This window comes from Macaca thibetana, chromosome 2 (assembly GCF_024542745.1).
Source record: "Macaca thibetana thibetana isolate TM-01 chromosome 2, ASM2454274v1, whole genome shotgun sequence".
NCBI lineage: Eukaryota > Metazoa > Chordata > Mammalia > Primates > Cercopithecidae > Macaca > Macaca thibetana.
This window is the reverse complement of record NC_065579.1, coordinates 89,340,200-89,366,316: the sequence shown is the minus strand read 5'-3', so window position 1 is coordinate 89,366,316 and position 26,117 is coordinate 89,340,200. Positions and strand designations below refer to the sequence as shown.

Genomic DNA, 26,117 nt, shown 5'->3' with positions numbered 1-26,117 from the left:
TTCAAAAAAAGAATGTAATTCATTGAGCCTTCTCCTTTCCCCCTTCTTTCCAGGGTATTATCACAGGTAAGAAACAAATATCAAAGAGCTAAGAACCCCACGGAGTGAGAAAAATGATGACAGTGTGAAAGGTCATGAGAGATTCTCCTCAGATCACTCAAAGGCTGCTGTTTGCAGAACATGGAACAAAGTAGTGTTGAGTTAGCTTCAAAGATACTCTGGTCTTGAAAGCAAATCAACTCACCGTCTACTGCATTGGTGAAACAAGAGCGGAAAGAGCTTATCTGCCTCTAGAAGTCATGAGCTATACTTCCCTCTTCTCTAATTTTCTCTACCTTAAGAGGAAAGAAACTCTGTAGATCTTAATAAAACGTTTTCTCATTACAATTGCTAAAACTTAACCTTCAAAATATAACTATGTAGAGCAAGAAATATATAAAATGAGGGTGGTTTATGCCATGGGCCTTCATCCCATTCTCCTGATCTGAGCAGTATTAAAATTTTCCGCTGTACTGAAATTGAATAAATGCTAGATAAAAGCAAATCTCTCTCAAATACAAATAGCTGACAAATTTAAAGTCACCCAAGGAACACATGATACCAAGTGAGATTTGGGAGGAAACAGCAAGTGATAGCCTTGGCTATTTTAACTATCTTCAGGGTTTCTAGGACAAGTATTAATAAGTGGCTCATGAAATCTCACTTTCACCTCTATGGGCTCATCCATGCAGCACACATGGTACACAGATATTGATGGCATATTGTAAGAGAATTTTCCTCATTGGGGTCCAGTGACAAATTAACAGTGTCATTGGCCGGGCATGGTGGCTCACACCTGTAATCTCAGCACTTTGGGAGGCCGAGGTGGGTGGATCATGAGGTCAGGAGTTCGAGACCAGCCTGGCCAATATGGTGAAACCCCGTCTCTACTAAAAATACAAAAAAAATTAGCCGGGCACGGTGGTGCACGCCTGTAATCCCAGCTACTCAGGAGGCTGAGGCAGGAGAATTGCTTGAACCTGGGAGGCAGAGGTTGCAGTGAGCTGAGATTGCGCCACTGCACTCCAGCCTGGGCGACAGAGCAAGACTCCATTTCAGAACAACAACAACAACAACAAACAAACAAACAAAAACAAAAACAAAAAACCCCCAGTGTCATTTTGACCATTTTAGGGGACTGAATAAAGTATTATTACTGGACTCTGGGGCAAGAACATAACTGAGCAGTACGTCTTTGAACAGCTTTACGCAAGCCCAAATTACCCTAATTTTTAATAAAATAACTACTAAAATTAGACTAATGTTTGGGTGTCTCTTTTACCCTATTTACTCAATCTTTAGTTACTGGCATGCACCACCATGCCCGGCTAATGCATACATTCCAAATTCTATCCAAAAGGATTTTGATAGTTTTTGCTCACAGTAGCAATGTATGAACATATTGGCAGTAAGCATTATCAATTATTTTTTGGTTCTATTTTAATTAGGTATAAAATAGTGTTTTATAACTTTGCACTAGTTTAATTGCCCGTGATCACATTTGTTTAGTACTCACAATCTGCTTTGTATGAATTGTCAAAACCCCTTTGTTCATTTATCTGTTAGCCTTCCATAGTTTGCATCAACTTGAAGAAACTCCTTCTATATTTCTTTGATACAAATGAGAATATTTTATAAGCCTTTTTCTTTTAATTTTATTATTTTTGAACAAAGTATTCTAGATCGTTGTCTATTATTTCCTTTGTAATTTCTTCCACTGCCTAGTCTATCTTCTAAAAGTTATCTATCGTTCATTTTTAAAAATTTAATCTTTACATTCATCTGAAACTTATTTTGGTGTATGGTATGAGGACTGATATAAATTATTTTTTTCCACATTGCTATTTAATGATTCCCAAATAATTTGTTAAAAAATGCTCTCTTTTCATATTGCTTTAGGATACTTACACTGTAACTCACTATATTTTTTAGAAATAATGCCTATTAGTATTTTTATAAGATGATAAACAGATTAATTACTAAAATATAAATACATTTGGCACTCAAATACAAAGTATTCCGGGTATTGCAACAAAAAATAAAATTCTCCTCTACCAACCTCTACCTCATGCCTGTGCTATTCAACTATGTTCAGCCAAGTCTCGATTATCCATAGAAAAATAAAGTGGATAGCACTGGTAATAAAAGAACACAGATTGTAAAATAAAGAAAGTAATGCTTCAACCATGTTTCTATCCATCTTTTTACTGAAACTAATTATCAGAAGTAAAATCGATTGATATGAATTTAGCACTCTTTGCCCAGTCTCAAAGTCCCTGTCAATAACGAGCAGAGAGCTCAGAAATGGGAAAATGGCAGGAAAAAGGAAACTGGTGATAAGGATGCACAAAATTAAGGGCCTAGATAATTGATGAGCAAGATAACTAATCTCATAATAATGAAGAACTGACTATACTCTCTCTAGGGTTAGTCCCAAACTTTTCGTTGCTTTTATGTCTGTCCCACTGATACTCTTCCCCAGTGTTTATCTTCTCTTTTATCTTTCCAGTGACAACGATGTTAATTCCAATATCCATCAGGATCCTTAGCACTGGGAAAAAGCCACATGCCCACCCACTTTAAGGCAACAGTTCTCCTTTGTTTATTCAGACATGGCCATGACAGTACTTGCTTTGAGACTGGAAACTATTTGGCAACAGAAGATTTAAATTGCGTGCTACCTTACTTGGGTTCACTATCAATATACTCAAAGGGAGATGAGGACATCATTAAAATTTTTTTAAAATCCAGTGACATTTCCTCATAAGTACCAAATGTAGGGACATGCCTGTGACATGTGTTATCCTTTGGTTGGCTGCAATGCAGGGCTAAAGATTAGCTCCCTGATCCCAGACCTGACAAGGAAATTTGCTAGTTTCTGGCTAGCGAAACTCTTTCATGGTGCACAGCAACACCAGCCCTCAGTAGGATATCCTGCAATCTGCTGAAGGGCTAGGCATCTGCTGTGTCCATATCAGAATCTTAAGCTGACCAGGCCTGTTTCTTATTTATTTCTGAAATAAACCTTTTTGAAAGTCACATAATCAATTGGAACACAAATTAAATACCAGTATGCAGAATAACAAAAAATTTTAAAACCTCCTTTTGACAAACATACGGGATGGGTGTATTGCCCCTCATTCTGAGTCTGAACCTCAATGATGTACTTGGATCCTGAGATCTTCAAATTATCACCAAAAGTAAGTCTGAGACTGGACAAGCGGAGACCCTAAAAACCAAATGTAGTCGATCACCTATGCAGCTATCAGTAGGTTTTGCGTCCGACCAAAGAAAAGGGAACTTTAAAAAAATAACAAATTAGGGCCAGGTGCGGTGGCTCATGCCTGTAATCCCAGCATTTTGGGAGGCCAAGGCAGGCGGGTCACCTGAGGTCAGGAGTTCAAGACCAGACTGGCCAACATGGTGAAACCCTGTCGCTACTAAAAGTGGGTGCGTGCCTATAATCCCAGCTACTCGGGAGGCTGAGGCAGGAGAATCGCTTGAACCCAGAAGGCAGAGGTTGCAATGAGCTGAGATCATGCCATTGCACTCCAGCCTGGGTGACAGAGCAAGACTCCGTCTCAAAAAAAAAAAAAAAAAAAAAAAAAAAAATTAGAAATTGTTACCTCTGGATTGTGGAAAGACAGGTGATTTTTATTTTCTTCTTTATTTTATTTTCCTGCTTATATTTATGTCCAATTTAAAACATAATAATGCTGTTAGCAAGAAGCAACTAATTTCCTTTAAAACCTTAAAATCATGCGGGCCAGGGGGTGGAGGGAAAATGAAAGCAGAATATGTAGCGTACTGGAGTATGTATGAAAGAGAGAGAGAAATACACATACACAAAACCAGGGACTGATGAAGAATTTCTGCATGGAACAAGAACAGATCATATGGTTGACAAATCCTGAAAAGGACCTAGAAGTTACAGACATACCAGTAAATCCCAATATACTTATGGAAAACAGGTATAGAGGGTGGAGTTGGTATTTGGTTTAAGAGAATGTATTGCACAAATGGGAAATAAAACTCACGAGAAAAGTGGTTACTGGTAACTGAAGGCCACTGGCTGTTGTGGAAAAACCATCAACAGTCTTGACTAAAAGAGATGAACAGACTTTTAGGGGAGGGTCCCAGAGTCTAAAATTCAGTTATAAAATAAATAGAATCTCATTTGTGGTCCATGTTTTCCCTTTCCAGAATTTCTTGAGGAGAGAACTCATAAAAATTTAATCATTTACATAAGGCCACAAAGATATGTATCAAAAGTCTTAAAACAACACATCTTTTGAACTCAAGTATTCCTCTCCTAGGAATTTATCCCAAGGACTAATCAAAGATATATGCAAAAGTAAAGTAGTAGACAAATGGTCACTGCAGTATGGCTTATAATAACTAAACATGCAAACAAATTAATGTTGAGCAATAGGGGATTGCTTAAAAATATTGGCACATTCACATCATTTAATATTATGTAGCCATTAAAAATGATGCTGAAGAATTATACTTAAGACATGGAAAATGTTCACAATATGAAGTGAGAAAACATTACAAAACAGTATGTGATATGGTTTGGCTCTGTGTCCCCACTCAAATCTCATCTCGAATTGTAATTTCCACGTGTCAGGGGAGGGGCCTGGTGGGAGGTGACTGGATCATGGGGCGGATTTCCCCCTTGCTGCTCTCGTGATAGTGAGTGAGTTCTCACGAGATCTGGTTGTCTGAAAATGTGTGGCACTTCCCCCTTCTCTCTCTCCTGCTCTGCCATGGTAAGACTTTCTTGCCTTCACCTTCTGCCATGATCGTAAGTTTCCTGAGGTTTCCTAGCCATGCTTCCTGTTAAGCCTGCAGAACTGTGAGTCCATTAAACCTCTTTTCTTCATAAATTACCCAGTCTCAGGTAGTTCTTTATAGCAGTGTGAACACGGATTAATATAGTATGACTCCATTTTTTAAAAGTATACACACACATACACAAATAGACTAACATAATATATAAAATGGAAACATTAATGGTTATTCTCAGGAGATGGAGGATCATAGATTATTTTAAAATTTTTTTGGAACTTACCTGTATTTTCCAAACTCCATACATATTACTTTTGTTATCAGAAAAAAAAAGTTACTTTGGAGAATATTAATGAGGTTATATAAGATCATGTCCTTTGCAAGAACACGGATGGAGCCAGAGGCCATTGTCCTTAGCAAATGAATGCAGGAACAGAAAACCAAATATCACATGCTCTCACTTACAAGCAGGAGCGAAATGATGAGAAAACATAGACACAAAGAGGGGAATGACAGACACTGGGGCCTACCTGAGGGTGGAGGGTCGGGGAGAAAGTGGATCAGATAAAATAACTATTGGGTACTGAGTGATGAAATAATCCGTACAGTAAATCCCCATGACACGAGTTTACCTGTATAATGAACCTGCGCATGTACCCCTGAACCTAACACAAAACTTTTAAAAAATGAGGTTATAAAGAACACCAGGGCTTCAAAAGTACAATATTAATATTTGAATCAGAATATATGAATATGCTGTTACACAATGATGGGAGTTAAAAACTTAATTTTTTTTTTTTTGAGGCAGAGTCTCACTCTATCACCCAGGCTGAAATGCAGAGGCACGATCTCGGCTCACTGCAACCTCTGTTGGGTTTAAGCAATTCTTGTGCCTCAGCCTCCCAAGTAACTTGGACTACAGGTGCATGCCACCATGCCCGGCTAATTTTTGTATTTTTAATAGAGACGGGGTTTCACCATGTTGGCCAGGCTGGTCTTGAACTCCTGACCTCAAGTGATCTGCCCCCCTCAGATTCCCAAAGTGCTGTGATTACAAGTGTGAGCCACCACGCCCAACAAAACTTCCTTTTTTTTGGGCGATTGTGGGATCTAGAAATAATAGTGCTTCTCAAGATTGGTTAGATATTTTGTCATTTCCTCAAAATGTAAGCTTTCTATGCCTTTATTGTAAGAAAATAACTCCTTTTTACTATAATCTAAGTTTTACTATAATCTAAGTCCTACAGTCTTCAGGGGCATTACCATGTGGCTTCTTCTGGTTTTAAATCAGTCCAGCAGCCATCAGATTTTTTTGATTGTATAAGTTATCAGTAAACTTTTTAAAATTTATTTTTATTTATCAATTAATTAATTAATTAATTATTTTAGAAAAACAGTCTCACTCTGTCACCCAGGCTGAAGTGCAGTGGCACAATCATAGCTCACTGTAGCCTCAAACTCCTAGGCTCAAGTGATCCTCCTGCCTCAGCCTCCCAAAGTGCTGAGATTACAGGGTGACCCACTGCACCTGGCAAAAAATTTTAAATACGTAGCCACTGCATGATTTCTTTATATATTATATATCTGCACAACTATATTAAAATATGAAATATATCTGAAAATTTATGAAAATAGAAATTTTAAATGATGAGATAAACAAGAGCTCTAGTATTTTCTTCTTATAATCCCATGGATTGTTTTATATGTACTGTACTTTGTACACCACTAGACTGGATGACCACAAAAAGATGGGCTACAACCAAAAAAGACCCACCAAATGTGAATCTCTTCCCTTCAGCTGGTCTACTGGAAACTGAAATGAGGTATTCATCTGCCACTAGTTCTTTAATTTGCCCAAAGCTCACAGGTTATCCAGCTAATGGTGGTGACGGTGGTGGTGATGGTGTGTTTACACAAGAAATATCTTCCAAGTCCATACTCTAGCTTACCTTGCTGCTGCAATTTGTAATCAGTGGAATATGCCTTCCCAATGATATTCCATACAGGCCTTAAGCATCCAAATAGTCCTTCAAGAAACCCACCACTGCCACTGCCTGACCTGCTGAACTGAATCTTGATGTCTTCAGTTCCGCTCGTGCTCTCTCCGTCCATCGTGTTGCTGTTCCCCTGAGACACGGCCATCTCTGATTCATCGTGTTCCCTTAGCTGAAGAACGCTGTTCTCAAACTGGTCCCTGGAATCCTCACTTACGCTTGTCAAAACTGTTGTGGTGATGGGGCTGTTTACACTCTCGATTAGCTCTGTTCGTACCATCCCCTTTTCCTGCTGGTCCTCAAGGAGCTTGGGAGAAGGGTGGTTCCCCATAGCTGCGAGCTCATCTTGTAGTCCATTGAAGGTTTTGCTTTCACTGAAGGGTAAGTGTGGAGAAGAGGAGCAGCTCAGGTGCTCCTGAAAGTTGGCCATTGTGCCATGAGTATGACCAAGGTCCTGAGATGACACTCAGAGGATTGTTGGGACAGAGTTCTGACTTAAGAGAGGGCTCCAAAACCTGAGAAAAACAGGAGGGAGATATGAGATCATCCTTTCTTTAGTATGCACACCACGACACTTCTGTTTGCATTAAGAACACTGAAACATGGGGACTGGTTAACCTGTGGGTTCGTCCATGTGATGGAGATGAGTGCAGCAATGAAAATTTATGCTGTGAGAGAGTATTTATGAACATGACAAAATATCCACGACACATTAATATAAAAAACAGGTTAGAACAATATATACAACATGAACTTAAAAATTTATTTAAAAGGATATACATACAAGAAAAAAGACTTGAAGGAAAAAATCCAAGGAATTAACAATAGTTAATTTTAGGTGGTTAGATCTGGGAGAGGTTTATATTGTTGTGATTTTCAAGGCATTCTAAGCATTCTGTATTAATATCTATTATTATTTATGTATTATTATTATTTTTTTGAGACGGAGTTTCACTCTTATTGCCCAGGCTGGAGTGCAATGGCGTGATTTTGGCTCACTGCAACCTCCGCCTCCCAGGTTGAAGTGATTCTCCTGCCTCAGCCTCCCAAGTAACTGGGATTACAGGCGTGCATCATCACACCCTGCTACTTTTTGTATTTTTAGTAGAGACAGGGTTTCTCCATGTTGGTCAGGTGGGTCTCAAACTCCTGACCTCAGGTGATCCACCCACCTTTGCCTCACAAAGTGCTGGGATTACAGGCATGGGCCACTGTGCCCAGCCCAAAGTATGTTCTTATCAGAAATGTACTTTCTTTTTAAATCCCTTTGTAATAGTCATTCCTTCCTTCACTCTGTACCAAGCATCTAGAATGTGCTAGAGGTCAGGGTATGAAGATGACCTAATTTTGCAGATGGGGTAAAAGAAAGACCAACAAAGGTTGACAGAACAGTGCTTATAATGAATTAAGTAAGTGCTCTGAGAGCACAGAAGAGGGAGGAATAGTTTCAGGGAACGGTGCTGAAAGGTGGTAACTTTTGATCCATTTGAAGGAAGTGTAGGCATTCATTAAGCAAGTCAGAAAGGTGTGAGTGAAAGAAGAGGGGGAGGGTATTACAAGTGTGGGGGAAACCATGAAGGAGGCCATAGAAGCTTGAAAGACTATGGAACAGATGAGAAACCCAAAGTGGCTGGAATGTAGGCTATATAAAAGTGCATGCAGAAAGACTGGACAGATAGGTAGGGGCTAGATTATAAGGAGCTTTGCATGCCAGGCTGAGTTTGAGATTTTATACTGAAGGTGATGGGGAGCCATAGTATCTTATATTGGGGATTATGGATAAAAATAGACCCTCTCAATTTTATTATTTTCTTATCTTCATAACTGAGACCTAAATTTTAAGCCTTTTATTCATTACCATATCCCATGAATAGCTTGTATTAGTGAACCAATGAAAATATCCTATCCTCGGCTGGTGTGGTGGCTCACGCCTGTAATTCCAACACTTTGGGAGGCTGAGGTGGGTAGATCATGAGGTCAGGAGTTTGAGACCAGCGTGGCCAGCATGGTGAAACGCTATCTCTACCAAAATACAAAAAATTAGCCGGGCATGGTGGTGCATGCCTGTAGTCCCAACTACTCAAGAGGCTGAGGCAGGAGAATTGCTGGAACCCAGCAAGTGGCCAAGATTGCGCTACTACACTCCAGCCTGGGTGACACAGCAAGACTCCGGAAGGAGGAGGAGTGGTAGGTGGAGGAGGAGGCAGAGGAGGAGATGGACAAGGAGGAGGAGGAGGAGAAGGAGAAGAAGAGGAAGAGGAAGAGGAAGAAGAAGAAGAAGAAGAAGAAGAAGAAGAAGAAGAAGAAGAAGAAGAAGAAGGAGGAGGAGGAGGAGGAGGAGGAGGAGGAGGAGGAGGAGAGAGAAGAAGAGGAATGAAGAGGAGGAGAGGAAGAAGAGGAAGAACAAGAGGAAGAAGAAGGAGGAGAAAATATCCTATCCTCTGAATTCTTATTCATTCACTGAGCTCCTATTACGTGGCATGCAATGTGTTAGGCATTAGTAAATGGAACATAGGTTCCTACCCTTTGGGAACTTACAATCTAGAAGGAAAGACCAATAGATGACAGCCACATGGTTAGATATGGGACAAAGATATGTATAAGGTGCAATGAGAGCTCAGAAAAATAAATATAAAATGTGTCTAGAGACGTTATAAGAAGTTTTGTTTGAATTGAGTCTTGAGGGGTGAATTAATGGTCACTAGGAAAGAAAGACTAGGCATTCCAGGTAGTATTGGGAAACAGCAGGAGATAACTCTTAGAAAAAGTAGGCAAAGGCTAGATTATGGTAGGCCTGTATGACAAGCTAAATCTTTGGGGTTTTATCCTCATGACAACAGAGAGCCATTAAGGAATTTTAAGCAAGGGAGTAATTTGGTCAGATAAATTAAAATCACATCTATAGAAGTAGAGGTTGGATTCAAAGGGAAAGATTGAAGGTCCAGTTAGAAGGTATAGTTCAAAAAGAAATGATCTGGACCTGAACAAGTCAGTTAGCAATGGCAGTGAAGAGGACAGGAAAGATTTAAGAGGTAGAATTGGTAAGATCTAGTAATTGACTAGACATGGAGGTGGGTAAAGGAAAGGGGGAGAGGAAGACTTTTCAAATCACTTATTTGGAATAATGAACAGACAGACAATGTCAATAACCGAGATATGAAATGCCAGAAAGAAAGGTTTGGAAAGAAGATGATCAGCTCAACTACGGACATACAGAATTTAAGGCCTACTATGCATCACGCACTAAGCTAGGGAGCTAGGCTTTTATTGATGCTATCTGATTTTAAAAAGACACTTTGTAGAGAGAGATTGGAAGAAAGAAAAAGATGGGGCTCATTTATCAGAGGGGCAGAAGTTTCCAAATCATAAAGCTAAATTTAAAGTGTATTTATTGAATATATACTCAGTCTGCACAACATGGCAAAAAATACAAAAAATACAAACATTACAAAAAATACAAAAATTACAAAAAGTAGCCAGCCATGGTGGCGTGCGCCTGTAGTATCAGCTACTTGGGTGGAAGGCTGAGGTGGGAGAATCGCTTGAGCCCAGGAAATCTAGGCTGCAGTGAGCTGTGTTTGTGCCACTGTATTCCAGGCTGGGCAACAGAGCGAGACCCTGCCTCAAAAAAGAAAAAAGAATATATACTGATAATTGTGCCACGCACTAGGCTAGATTCTGTGGATACAGAACATTACTGTTACCATTAGTGTTTTTAATAATGAATAAGACAAAGTGCTTTACAATTTACAGAAGCCTGTTTACATAATCAGCAGTACTGGTAAATCAGCTCTTTCCAAAACAACAGCAATCTGGTTTGTAGTGTTTGCTCATTTTCCTAGTGTAAATATTCCCACCAGAGCAGATTTCAAGCTAATAAAAGTTTAACAACTTGCTTGCAAAGTTTCTAAATATTTGACAATTGGCTCTTACAAGTTGGTGTATAAGCCAGCTCCAGCACCATAATCCTCGTAATAATGTCATTTCTATTTCACAGGAGAAGAAATTTCTCTAAGGTAATATATTCAATAAGTAATAGAAAAGGAATTAAAATCTAGCTCAAAGTTCAGATTCCCCAAATCCTTTGCCTTTTTTACAACACGATGGAACCTCTTATAACTCCTCACTTTCATAGAGTGCTTTCCAGGTTAAAAAATGATGTTATCTGTGATCATTCGATCTAAGTATTTGATCCCTAGGTAAGGAATCCAAAACACAGAATGATTATCCCTATTTTTCACAGGAGGAAATGAAGGCCTAGAAACAGGTAGATGCTAAAGGTCACAGAGCCAGAATGAAATACCGGGTTATTTTTCCTAATCATGACCCTCTCTCCTGTACCAGGCAGTCTCTGAAGACGTGGTTCCCATCCTGTTGAAGCTCACAGACTACTTATGGAAGTAATAATTACATGTCATCCCCCATGACAAGTGAGCCATATTCTGTTCTACAGAGCCAAGAGAGATGGGAACAATGGTAAAAGAGGTAGGATGTGAAGGTAAGGTGTGTGACGCAGGGAAAGAAATCAGGGTCGAATAAGAGCACTGGCAGGGGCAGGGAAGCGGGAATGACCAGAGGGTGCGTGAGGGGGTTGCTGGCCCAGAAACAGTAGTGGCTAATGTGGGGGAGCAGTGTGCAGCAAGGGTAACTCCTGCCTCCACACATGGGCTCTGAAAGCTTACGATACAGTGCAGGTGATTCTTCCCTCCTAACAAACCAGAGAGATCACTTTAACTGGACGGGGTTAGGTTAAGAGGCACTTAAATTATAGGGTATGGAGAAATCTAAGCCTTGAGAAGCTGCCTGGGAATATAAGGTTGGGGCAGGGGGAAGAAAGAAGAAAAACTGGAGCCCTTTATTACAGACCCCATTCCACCCACTCCAGCCTCCCCTCCCCTGTTCTTTTTGTGCTCATCTCTGAGCTTCGACATTACTGATCTCCTCATTATACTTTCTGGCTGATCACCTGCCACAACCTTGAGCTGTCTCCTGCCTTTGGCCTCTCTCACCTTGCCCTGCCTGATCTCAAATTTTAAGACTGCTGATTTCATACTATCTGACCTGGCCGCTGACTCAGCAGTTCCTTCTGGTCTGCCTTGGCTGCATTTTTGGCACCAGGGACCAGTTTTGTGGAAGACACTTCTTCCACGGACCAGGGACGGGGCATGGTTTTGAGATGGTTCAAGTGTATTACATGTATTGTGCACTTTATTTCTATTATAATTACACTGTAATATATAATGAAATAATTCTACAACTCACCATAATGTAGAATCAGTGGGAGGCCTGAGCTTGTTTTCCTGCAACTAGATACTCCCATCTGGGGGTGATGGGGGACAGTGACAGATCATTAGTCATTAGATGCTCATAAGGGGCACGCAACCTAGATCCCTAGATCCCTCACATGCACGGTTCACAGTAGGGTTCGCACTACTATGAGAATCTAATGCCCCCACGGATCTGACAGGAGGTGGAGCTCAGACAGTAATATGAGTGACAGGGAGTGGCTATAAACACAGAGGAAGCTCCGGTGGCTCACCCACCCGCTGCTTACCTCCTGCTGTTCCGCCCAGTTCCTAACAGGCCACAGACTGGTACCAGACCGTGGCCTGGAGGTTGGGAACCCATGCTATACAGCGCAAGTCCTATATGCTATTGGCTCACATGAATTGCATACTGAAATATATGTGAATTTCAGCCAAACATGTATTTGTGTGATTTATTTTTTTTGAATCAAACTATCAGACTTTGTATTAATTCCTGGTAAATTTCTACTTTGTCAATTTTTTATCCTGAACTTCTGCCTAATGACATCATGTTAGGATAAGCTCATACACAAAAAGTTAGAAAAATGCATGTTTGTTTTGTAATTTTTTTCCTATCTCTAACAGGTTAAGGATGAGTGTGAAGTGGACCTGTTCCCATTGGCATGGGAATGGGTCTAATCACAGTCATCAAATGCAGTTTGATATTTAAGAGATCAGGGAAAAACAGGACAATCAAGGAATATGGTTCAACCCGCTTATTTCACATATGAGAATCAAATTTCAGAGAGATTGCGGACTTGCTTAATATAACAACTGCCCAGTGGCAGAGCTGAGATGAGTCCTCCTTCCTCAGCCCAGCTCCTTCCACTAGCACGGTTGTTTGTTTATTCGAAGAGAAACAAATAGCCATAGTATCATGGCCACTGATGACAAAAACAATAGCAATTCACAGTGCTATTCTAGATGCACTAAAACTATTCCGAAGGAAACGCTAGCGCCCACCTAGCGGGGTGACCCTGCGCCTATCCACAGGCCAGCAGGAGGCTACCCACTGACTGCTCTCAGAATGGGCAGAGGTGAGGTAAACCTCAAGGTGCGTATAAAGCTGTGTAGTCAAATAGGCTTCCCTCATGCTCACCAAGAATATCCAGTCCAACGTGACCCAACAAAGGCAGAGAAATAGAGAGGTTACAAGAACAAAGGGAAAGAAAAATCATCACCATGGCTATATTCAAATGATCTGAGTTGACTCTACATTTAAGAAGGGCGTAGGAAGCTAAAAATACCTAAGTTTTACCTGTGTCAGTATGCACACCCACACGCTGCCACTGCACAGTGAAGAGACTGTCAGGTGGAAACCGTGGAAACACAGGCGGTTCCACTATCTCTGGCTGTCTTCTGCCCTCTCGGTTCCTCTCTCCCTGTGCAATCTGGCTCAGGTACCCTCATAGGAGCTGATTGTTTAGTCCTTTCCATTCATAAGAAATCAAAACTAGTATATATTAGAAGGAGACAGAAAGGAAGTGGGGCAAGATTTTTGAATGTGGAGAGTCAAAGGGAAAAAGATAAGGAACATCGGAGGGGTAAAGGGCAAGCTTGGAATGGCACCCTTACCAGAAGAAAGTACTATGGGGGCCAGGCGCGGTGGCTCATGCCTGTAATCCCAGCACTTTGGGAGGCTGAGGCAGGCGGATCACCTGAGGTCAGAGTCCGAGACCAGCCTGCCCAATATGGCGAAACCCCGTCTCTACTAAACATACAAAAAATTAGCTGGGCGTGGTGGCAGGCGCCTGTAATTCCAGCTACTTGGGAGGCTGAGGCAGGAGAATCGCTTGAACCCAGGAGGCGGAGATTGCAGTGACCCGAGATGCTGCCCTTGCACTTCAGCCTGGGCAATAGAGGGAGACTCCATTTCAAAAACAAAAGAAAAACAAACAAACAAACAAACAAAAAACAAAACAGAAAAGAAAAGGAAAAAGAAAAAAGAAAAAGAAAGGACTCTGGGAAGGTCTGAAGGTGAGGTGATGCTACTGCCGCCCTTACAACAGGTCCCGTTCTGCAAAGGGCGCAGGAAGTGCTCCCATATCTGCCCTTGAGGAACACTTTCCCTGCCTTCTGAGTTTCTTGGCCCCAAGAGGAGGAAGTGGTTTGTGCAAAATTAGTCGGCAAGAGTTGGAGACAGCAGCAGCTGCGCATTTGGCCGGGCACTGCCAATTTCTGGAAATTACCTTGGCTTTGTGCCAAGATCCCAGGATGCAATGTAGAGAGAAAGAGGAAGGGAGGAGGCAATGTGGCCAAATGGCTCTCAAATTCTTGGATTTCTATCATAGAATACAATTTTTCCCATGTTACTAATTGAGGATTTTTATAATGATCAGATTTTGAATTTTATATCATAAATATAAATAAATCAAAAGATTTTGGACAATTTAGCCCCACAAAGTTTTTGGTGTGACTAAAATTGAATAAAAAATTAAATTAAGCATTATTTCTACAAGATTTATTGATTGATGCTGAGCTCTTTCTAAGCTACCTTCTCTTTACTTGGCGTCTTCTTGCCTATCTTTAAAAATGAATGCAACACTGCCATCTTAGCCTTCTGGTCATTTCTCTAAAATTCATATAGCGGTTGAGAACGTAAAATAATTTCTGCTGCTAGGAGCATCAATCCCATTTTAAAACTTGGATGATGTTACTTGTGCATAGTAATAACATAAAATGATCTTTCCAGGATAGAGGGGTCTGTCACCCAGATCTTAATTTGAACTTTGAAAACATTAGCTAGCTTTCTCAAATGGAGTTATATGATTAGAAGTAGCTGACTTCAAATCAGATAAAAAGAATGGCCTACAATCGTGCCTTTATCCCTACTTACTCTCCTAATTGTGGACCATCTCCTGAAATGCCTATTTGAAGGAACAATAAAAACTCAATCGACGAAATCCACTGACCTACCTCATTTCACCTTCTTTATAACATTTCATTCAACAATTATGCATTCAAAAATATTGATTCCATGTTTGCCATGTACTTATATTTTCGGTTAAAATTATGAATGTTTAATAATCTTGAAGTATGCTGGAGACAGCAAAAAAATAAAAATTACAAAGAAGCAAATTCTCCATGGTGACAAATTACCTTCTGAATACCAGTACCTATAAATGCAACTGTGATTACAGTTATAATAAGTTTTTTGTAGGCTTTAAAACCAATAAAGATACTTCATTTTCAGAGTAGTAGTCTGTAAATTTATCAAGAAATAGAAACTTGTGAGACTTCAAAAATGCCTTAAGTCAAAAGTGAAACATCTTGACCAAAGGAATGATTTATCCATAAATCATATCATAAATGCTATCTCCATAAATCTTTAATAAATAATATATAGTATTTTAAGTATTAATATTCAACATTTTCTGACCTAAATCCAACTTGCCATGTGAATGATAAAATCAATAACTTTAAATGTTTTAAAAATAAGATACAGACATATATGTACCTTTAAATATATAAATATTAATAGGTATAAAAAGTCAAAATGTATATAATTAAGTAAACATTTTAAGAAATTAGCTTTAAAAGGTCAACAGTGGTTATTATTGTTGTTCTTTGAAGTTTTCTATATTTTTCCAAATTTCTACCATTAGCATGTATTATTTGTTTAATCAGAGGTTTTCAATACAAATCCTTGTTGCTTTAAACAAACAGATTAATGGGCCCACTTCATTATATTTGCAGATATGAAAAATGATGTGAAATGTTAAGGATACTGTCAGGAAAGCTAATTGTCACTGTGTGCTGAGGCTTGCAAACAGGCTTAAAAAGAATTATAGGCCAGATGTGGTGGCTCACGCCTGTAATTCCAACATTTTGGGAGACCAAGGTGGAAGGCTCACCTGAGGTCAGGAGTTCGAGACCAGCCTGGCCAACGTGGTGAAACCCCAGCTCTACTAAAAATACAAAAATTAGCAGGGTGTGGTGGTGCACACCTGTAGTCCCAGCTACTCAGAAGGCTGAGGCAGAATTGCTTTAACCCAGGAGGCAGAGGTTGCAGTGAGCCAAGATCATGCCACTGCACTCCAGCCTGAACAACAGAGTGAGACTGTCTCAAAAAAAACAAAACAAAACAAAACAAAAAAGGATTACAAATTCAAAATGAAAAGTGAACTTAAAAAGATGACAATGAGCAAACAAAAGTTAATGACTCCTATTTTGTTTTTACCTTTTCTACTGATGAGATTCACATTCATTCTAGAAAAAGTAGAATGATCATGATTAAGAGAATTGAAACCCAAAAGAGATGAAGAGACAAGAACGTATATCAGTGTCTTCATTATTTCCAACTTCTAAGGTCCAGATGAATTACATGTGAAGGCACCAAAACTCTTGCATTTAGGATTACAAAAACAACCTTTGGTAAAGAATTATCTTCAGGAACTATGAGCAAGACAGTTGTTCATGGAAAAGTGGAAGAGAAAGAAATACCCTATTTTTTTAAAGGAAGATTACAGAATATATAGAACTATGAACTTGAGTTGGTCCCTGATAAGATACTAAGTACACAGTAAGCATTCAATAAATGCTAGTCCCTTTCCTTTTCTTTTCCTTTTATTTTGTGACTGTTTCCTCTCTCTTTTTGGAACTCTCCTAAGATACATAGTTTAGGAGAACAAGAATTGAAATGGTTTAAAAGTTATTATTAGGCCGGGCGTGGTGGCTCAAGCCTGTAATCCCAGCACTTTGGGAGGCCAAGACGGGCGGATCACGAGGTCAGGAGATCGAGACCATCCTGACTAACATGGTGAAATCCCGTCTCTACTAAAAAAATACAAAAAACTAGCCAGGCGTGGTGGCGGGCGCCTGTAGTCCCAGCTACTCGGGAGGCTGAGGCAGGAGAATGGCGTAAACCCGGGAAGCGGAGCTAGCAGTCAGCTGAGATCCAGCCACTGCACTCCAGCCTGGGCGACAGAGCGAGACTGTCTCAAAAAAAAAAAAAAAAAAAATTATTGTTAAATGTAAAGGTTAAAATAAAAATAAAATTAAAATTATTTTTAAATAATTTGTTTTATAGCTGGGCAAGGTGGCTCATGCCTGTAATCCCAGCACTTTGGGAGGCTGAGGCAGGAGGATTGCTTGAGCCCAGGAGTTCAAGACCAGCCTGGGAAACACAGTGAGACCCTGTTACTGCAAAGAAAAATTGGCTGGGCATGGTGGCACGTGCCTGTAGTCCCAGCTACTCACTAGGCTGAGGATCACTTGAGCCCAGAGGGTCTAAGCTGCAGTGAGCCATGATTGCTCCACTGTGGTCTAGTTTGAACAACACAGCAAGGCTCTGTCTCAAAAAAGAAGTGCTATAATATACACTTTAAAGTTATTTCTCATCCAAACAATCAATATTCAGATGTACTTCATCATATTGAGAGTAATATTGTAAGGGCTTAAGAGAGAAGGCGCTAGAGGAAGATAGATCTGGATTCAAATCGTAGTCACTAACCTCACCATAACTCTCTCTAAGCCTCAATTTTGTTGTCTATCATTAGCAGTAACAACAGAATCCACCTCATAGAGTAGATGATTATATGAGATAGTACATATATAACACATTTAGCCTCAATATTTGTTAGCTATGCAAATCTTTAGAAGAACTAGAATAAACAGATAATATGTCAATATGCTCAATATATATGTGAAATCAAGGGGAATAAAAAGAAGGGCAAGGGAAAGACAAGTAAGCTTTTCTTTAGGAAAGTGATAAGATGAGAAAAGAGAGCTAAGAAGAGGGGAACAGGTTGATATATATAGAAACTGAGGCAAGCTGAGCTTGTAACATTCATTTGGCATTATCAATGAAAGCACAACGAATCAATAAATAGTGAGATACCAGGTGAAAAGGATAAAAGCAAGATGGAAAATAGGAGACAAAAATCCCAAATGTATGCAACTTCTTTTTCATATTTCATTTCCTTTGTCTTTAATTACAGCAGTTATTTTTACATTCTAGGTTTTAATTACATTGTACACACAAAAAGGAAGGTTCTACATGGCTATAATGTTTGGGAGAATATTAATACTATGTAGTTCTAGCATTTGGGAGAAAAAAAATTGGCCGGGCGCAGAGGCTCGCACCTGCAATCCCGGCACTTTGGGAGGCCGAGGCAGGCGGGTCACCTGAGGTTGGGAGTTTGAGACCAGCCTGACCAACATGGAGAAACCCCACCTCTACCAAAAATACAAAATTTGCCGGGCGTGGTGGTACATGCCTGTAATCCCAGCTACTCAGGAGGCTGAGGCGGGGGAATCACTTGAACCCGGGAGGCAGAGGTTGCAGTGACACAAGATCGCGCCATTGTACTCCAGCCTGGGCAACAAGAGTAAAACTCTGTCTCAAACAAAACAAAACAAAACAAACAAAAAAAATTAACCCCTCTGGTTTTATATTGTGATGTTAAATTAGGAGATGATTTCATTGACTCAAGAAAATATCTCTAGAAAAGCATTGCTTATGCTTTAAACATAAGAATAATTAGACCAGGGCAGGGCAGGGTGGCTCATACCTGTAATCCCAGCATTTTGGGAAGCTGAAGCAGTAGATCACTTGAGCCCAGGAGTTCAAGACCAGCCTGGGCAACATGACAAAACCCCGTCTGTATTAAAAATACAAAACAAAAATTAGCTAGGCATGGTGGCACACGCCTGTAGTCCCAGCTACTCAGGAGGCTGAGGCACGAGAATCTCTTGAAGCCAGGAGGCAGAAGTTGCAGTGAGCCGTGATTGCGCCACTGCACTCCAGCCTGGGAGACAGAATGAGACTCTACCTCAAAAATAAATAAATAAATAAATAAATAAATAAATAAACAAAATCTATGCCATTTGGGAAGTGATGGATAGTGTGCTGCTTAGTAAGAATAGGCTGGCTCTGCTGTCAGGAGATTCATGACTCTAAGCAAGTGAGAAGGGAGGAAAGCTCTTTAAAAAATGTGTTTTAAGAGTAGAGACAGGATCTCACTATATTGCCCAGGCTGGTCTTGAACTCCTGGCCTCAAACAATACTCCCACTTCAGCCTCCCAAAATGCTAGGATTACAGGCATGAGCCACCACGCCTGGCCAAAAAATCTTTTTGAAATAAATTATATTATGAAAATTTTCTTTTCTCATTAAATTCATTGTTAGTATTTAGATTGTTTTGTTGGACAGTAAAATATAACTAGAGATATCAATATACAATACATTCTGTACTTATACTATACATTAAAATCAAATAATTCATTGCCAGTTTAATATTTCAGGCTGTTGAAGAGCATCAGTAACAGACTTCGACTTCCAATGACATATATGAAAGTTCTCACAAAGCTGCAGATTCTACACACTGTTCCTGGGCAAGTCCTAGATATACTTGGCAGGCAAGATGTCATCAAAAGTCCTTCTGCCATCCTTGCATTGCTTTTCCAGGCCTTTCTTAAGAATGGTAGAATCATAGATGGTTCACGTTGGAGGGAGCAGTGATTGGGCCATGCCTTCTATTTTTCAAGATAAACAACTAAGTCTCATCAGTTTGTGAGAGTAGAATCAAACATTGTTTATCTCTGTACCTTGTCCTTTTTCTTTTCCCGCCATCTAGCCTCAGCACCTAGCGCAGAACCTGATATAATATGGTGGAATTCACTTTTTGGATGAGAAGATTTTACATGCGCACAGAGCAATGTGATAACATATTAACAACATTTATTGAGATTATGTGAAACTGCTCTAAACACATTTCCCATATTCACTTCTCTAATCCTCACATCAACCCTTTGGGAAAGGTACTATTATTACCCCTTGACAATAATTGGTGAAAAATTGGGGCACAGATAGTTTAAATGACTCACAGCTACTAAGTGGTGACGACAGGAATTGAACCCAGTTCCACTCCAGTTCCACAGCCTGAGCCCAAGACCAACCCCTTAACCACAACTGTATTGTCGATATTATAATGGGCTTCTGTTTAACTAAAAAAGGTCTAGGTCAGAAAAATATGGAATAGGCTCATATTTTACCTTGAACTTAGGTTCTAAACTTAGGGTGAAAGGTACAAATTCTTAGCAATAACTAAAGATAATTGGAGAATTCTAAAATATGCACACTTTCTGTAGGATTTACTCCATTCTGGTTTTTGTTTTGTTTTGTGTTTTGTTTTTTGAGATGGAGTTTTGCTCTGTTGCCCAGGCTGGAGTACAGTGGCACAATCTCATCTCACTGCAACATCTGCCTCCTGGGTTCAAACGATTCTCCTGCCTCAGCCTGCTGAGTAGCTGGGACTACAGGCGCGTGCTGCCGCACCCAGCTAATTTTTGCATTTTTAGTAGAGGTAGGGTCTCACCATTTTGGCCAGGCTGGTCTTGAACTCCTGGCCTCAGGCAATCCACCCACCTCAGCCTCCGAAAGTGCTGGAATTTCAGGCGTGAACCACTGCTCCCAGCCCCATTCTGTTTTTAACATTAAAACTCTATACTTGCATCATCCAATATTGTAGCTTCTAGTTATATGTAGTTATTTAACTTTAATTAAAATTAAATAAAATAAAGGTTTAGTTCCTCAGTTGTACTAGTCCATTTTAGGTATTCAGTAGCCACATGTGGCTAGTGACAACCATATAGGACAGTGCAAAAAAATAACATTTCCATCATTACAGGAAGTTCTATTGGACAGTGTCGCTCTATGTGCTTTATTCATATTAATAGATTGATCTGTTCTAAGGATTAACCAACATTGTGGCTCCCTTCCTACATGGGGATTTGCTAACTGCACAGTACTCCACTACCCTCTTTAATATGACAGGTTTGCAATCATGTTTTACTAATATTTGTGAATGATTTAAGTATAGCTCATTCTAATGATGATTCATCAGGATCAAACTGAATTGGGGATTTCATCTTTTAAAAGACTGTCCAAGGAATCACAGCCAGGTGTCTAAAAGGAGTCAGAGGAATAATTTTCAATACCTAAGTAGGTTCATTTGTGGAAAATCTAAAAAATGAAATTAGATTACTGCTACCATCATTCCTTGAAGCTCCTAATCACAGGTCTAGTGTAGGTGAAAAGCACAAACCTAGGGGAGGGCTAATGGAGGAAAAGGTGAATAGGAACAGAAGTTTTACCAAATCACCAGAAGTATGTGTCACTTCTCAGAGGAGACTGTGTTACAGATAACCAGGACAAAAACTCCAGGATGAACAAAGCACTCCTGACTCTGGATCCAATGTCAAATTTTAACAGAGCAGTAACCAAAGCCAAATTAGTGAGAGATCCTATTGTTTTAGACTTTTACATTTCTTGTGACTTACTGTTGTTTTTGTTCACAGAAGTAGTCCTGAGTTTTAATTTTTTAAAGTAATGATTCAATCAAGATGATATTCTAGAAAATGTGTGATAGAACATTTTGAGCTTTACCGACAATAGAAATCTGAAATTGTCAAAGATTGGCCATTTTTCACTTGTCTTATGTCACTGTTTTGGAATGACTTTGTGCTAGAGTGTAATCCATACCCATTGTTTAATTATTCATTGAGGGTAGTTTCAATTTCTACTCCCAATATATAGCTGAAATTTGCAGACTATTAAAGGATCCTAGATAAATCCCATCTGTCCAAAACGAGGATGGCAAGGAAGAACATCAATAAATATTAATTATTGATTCTAAGTGCTAAAAAAATGATAAATATATGAGACAGTTCTAATGGAAAGTAAAATAAATACAAAATAATAAACTATTTGTGACAGAAAGCAATATGTAGTCCCTCAATACAAAGATAAATATTACAAAGGATAGAATTTAAAGACATATTTAGGCTGGGCATGGTGGCTTACACCTGTAGTCCCAGCACTTTGGGAGGCTGAGGTGGGAGGATCACCTGAGGTCAGGAGTTCGAGACCAGCCTGGCCAACATGATGAAACCCCGTATCTACTGAAAATACAAAAATTACTTGGGCGTGTGGTACATGCCCTTGTCCAGCTACTCGGGAGGCTGAGGTAGGAGAATCACTTGAACCTGGGAGGCGGAAGCTGCAGTTAGCTGAGATTGTGCCACTGCACTCCAGCCTGGGTGACAGAACAAGATTCTGTCTCAAAAAAAAAAAAAAAAAAAAAAAAAAAAAGACATATTTAGCTGCCTCCCTTTAGGAATCATAATTTTAATTCATTACAAGTGCACATGGTTTCATTAAGTGCTCCTAAAAAGTTGCATATAAATCACATTTTAAAAATAACATTTAAAAATCACTAATAGAAATTACTATTTGAAGTATCACAGATAAATCTACTTGCAAAATGAAGAATCCTTCTGAAATGCTAATGATTGCTTTATCATTGTACTTGTTTGCTTAATTTGAATTTTCTGTTGTTTCAATGTCTAGTATTAGTTGTTTAATTAAACATCAATTTCATAACTCTTAGTAAATTTGCCTGAGTAGGTGGTGGTGTATCCAGCAAATCTACCTGAGAAGTTAGTATTTGTCATGGGCTTGGAAACCGTATGCCCAAACATGTTAGAACTGTGTGCAAAATAACAGCAATAAGATTTTGTACAAAGGCTTGATGACCCTTCATATGAGTAAACTGTGAGATTTTGTACATGGGTTTCGTGACGTACATTCTGGCTATATGCAAATGTTTTTCCCTTCATTTTCTGATTTTTTCTCTGTGTTGTAAATAACTGATTGCAAATTCATGTGTATGCATGTCTAGCTGTTCTTGAAGCATGGTATAATCTACAGTTAGGACATCTCATAAAGTGAGGACAAGAAGAGACAACTCTGCCTGAAGAAGCCAGGAAAAACCAAGGGCCCTTTTACCTAATACTTTGCTTCCGACGATAGCTTTGAAGGGGAAGTCATTGTTTTTTGTGACATCTGTTTACAGAAGGAATGGGTATAACATAAACTCACTTTTCTTAATAGCCCATGGAAGAATCTTATTCATAAGCTGAACCTATTTTTTTTTTTTTTTGAGACAGAGTCTTGCTCTGTTGCCCAGGCTGGAGTGCAGCGGTGTGATCTTAGTTCACTGCAACCTCTGCCTCCTGAGTTCAAGCGATTCTCCTGCCTCAGCCTCCTGAGTAGCTGAGATTACAGGTGCACACCACAACACCTGGCTAATTTTTGTATTTTTCATAGAGACAGGTTGCTCCATGTTGGTCAGGCTGGTCTTGAACTCCTGACCTCAGGTGATCTGCCCACCTCGGCCTCCCAAAGTGTTGGGATTATAGGCATGAGCCACCGTGTGGGCCTATTTTTTAATTTTTAAAAATTGACACATAATAATTGTACATTGTTATGGGATACATGCTACATGTAATACATAGTGAGCATATTGGGGAAATTAGCATATACATCATCTCGAACATTTATCTTTTTTTGTGTTGGGAACATTATTCTCTTTTCTAGCTATTTGGGAATACATATTATTGTTAACTATAGCCATCCTGCAGTACTATGGGACACTATAGCTATAGAATTTATTCCTCCTGTCTAGCTATAATTTTGTATCTTTTAACAAATCCCTCACTATCCATCCTTCCCAGCCTCTAGAAACCTCTGTTCCACTCTTTACACCTATGAGTTTAACTTTCTTAGCTTCTGGGTATGAATGAGAACATGTGGTGTTTAACTTTCTGTTACTGGCTTATTTCACTTAACATAATGTCCTCTAGGCCAGGGATCCCCAGCTCCCAGGCCGCAGACTGGTACCTGTTTTTGGCTTGTTCGGAACCAGGCTGCACAGCAGGAGGTGAGTGGCAGGCGAGCATCACCGCCTGAGCTCTGCCTCCTGTCAGATCAGCAGCGGCGTTAGATTCTCACAGGAGTGCAAACCCTATTGTGAACTGCACATTCGAGGGATCTCATAAGGTTGTGTGCACCTTATGAGACTCTAATGCCTGATGATCTGAGGTGGGACAGTTTCATCCCCAAACCATTCCCACCCACCACCCACCACATCCCTGGTCTGTGGAAAAACTGTCTTCCACGAAACTGGTCCATGGTACCAAGAAGGTTGGGGACTGCTGCTCTAGGCTCATCCATGTTGCTGCAAATGACAGGATTTAATTCTTTTTTATGGCTGAATAGTATTCAGTTGCATACATATACCACATTTTCTTTATCTATTCTCCTATTGTCAGACATGGGTTGATTCATACCTTGGCTATTGTGAATAGTCCTGCAATAAACACTTAGGGGTGCAGATACCTCTTCAGTGTACTGGCTCCTTTTCCTTTGGGTAAATACTCAGTAGTGGGGTTGCTGGACCATATGGCAGTTCTATTTGTGTTTTTTTTGAGGAACCTTCATACTGTTCTCCATAGTGCTGTACTAGTTTACATTCCTACCAAAATGCATAAGAGTTCCCTTTTCTCTGTATCCTTGCCAGCATTTATGTTTTTATCTTTTTGATAATAGTCATTTTAATGGGTGAGATGATATCTCATTGTGGTTTTGATTTGTACTTCCCTGATAATCAGGGATATTAAGCTTATTTAAAATTAATTAAATAGAGACAGGGTCTCGCTCTGTAGCCCAGGCTGGAGTGCAGTGGTGCAATCTCAGCTCACTGTGACCTCCGCCTCCTGGGTTCAAACAATTCTTCTGCATCAGCTTCCCAAGTAACTGGGACTACAGGCACATGCCACCATGCCCGGCTAATTTTGGTGTTTTTAGTAGAGACAGGGTTTCACCATATTGGCCAGGCTGCTCTTGAACTCCTGAACTCATGATCTGCCCACCTTGGCCTCCCAAAGTGCTGGGATTACAGGCGTGAACCACTGGGCCCGGCCTCCAGTCTGTAATCCTAAGGCAGGACACACACTCCTTGTATCATCTCAGTTGCCCTTGTCTGATCTATGTCCAACTCTAGTCCACCTTTATATATATATATATTTATACATTTTTTATATATATTTCATTGGTAGATGCCTTCTGATGATGCCCAATGTGGTAGTGAGATGGCTAAAAACAGCACACAGAGCAAATTTCATGTCTAACCTCCCATTAATGCAAGGTTGCCCTAGGACTGTAATAAATCAGATTGTAATGAAGCCTGGCATATTACAAATAGTTGTTGTCCCATGTTTATTACATAATGCTTATGATGTGCTGTAATTGCAGAGAATGCAGGTTTTCAAATCAGAAATACCTTGTTTATTCCTAGCCACTTATCTGCTGTGAAGTCTTTGACAGTTATGTAAATATTCTGAATACTAGTTGTCTCACTTGTACACAGGATATACTAAACCTCCCTGTTGGGGTTGTTGTAGATGCAAATCAAACTAATTGGCTTTTTTTTTTTTTTTTTTTTTTTGAGATGTAGTCTCACTCTGTTGTCCAGGCTAGAGTGCAGTGGCATGATCTCAGCTCACTGAAACCTATACCACCTGAGTTCAAGTGATTCTCCTGCCTCAGCCTCCTGAGTAGCTGGGATTACAGGCATGCACCACCATGCCCGGCTAATTTTTGTCTTTTTAGTAGAGATGGCATTTCACCATGTTGGCCAGGTTGGTCTCAAACTCCTGACCTCAAGTAATCCACCCACCTCAACCTCCCAAGGGGATTACAGGCTGGGCTAACAGGTATGAGCCACCGCACCTGGCCAGCTAGCATTTTATTGAGTGCTTACTATAAATAAGACCCTGAAAGCTTCAAATGGTTTCTCTCCTGAAATAAGTTTGATTTCAACTACAAAATTGGAAGATTTCACTCTATACTCCCACTTTCTGATTTTTCCCCCTAAAACTATTAAGCAAGATTTCTAGTTAAATGTGATAGATTGAACATAAACATTTTATCTCTGCTCTGCCCATGCCAGACTCTACCAAGATAAAAGTGAGGAAGAAAAAAAAAGTGGCTCACACCTGTAATCCCAATATTTTGGGAGGCCGAGGTGGGAGGATCACTTGAGTGTAGGAGTTCAAGGCTACAGTGAGCTATGACCATGCCACTTCACTCCAGCCTGGGTGACAAAGCAAGACCCTGACTCAAAAAAAAAAATAAAAAAAAAAA

At 39.9% G+C, this 26,117-nt stretch overlaps 1 protein-coding gene across 8 annotated transcripts in view; it reads right to left on the bottom strand.

The window, feature by feature from the left end:
• MAP3K13 (mitogen-activated protein kinase kinase kinase 13) overlaps window positions 1–26,117 on the bottom strand; it is a 195,118-nt gene that overhangs the window by 51,431 nt on the left and 117,570 nt on the right. For 3 of the 8 annotated variants that reach the window (XM_050780234.1, XM_050780235.1, XM_050780233.1), the window contains exon 2: window positions 6,780–7,339. In XM_050780234.1, coding sequence (XP_050636191.1) covers window positions 6,780–7,254 — 475 coding nt within the window. In that variant the 5' untranslated portion in view covers window positions 7,255–7,339. Of the gene's footprint in view, window positions 1–6,779; window positions 7,340–12,086; window positions 12,145–18,642; window positions 18,733–26,117 lie in introns of all 8 variants that reach the window. The other 5 variants (XM_050780240.1, XM_050780238.1, XM_050780239.1 and 2 more) reach the window with 3 other exon arrangements.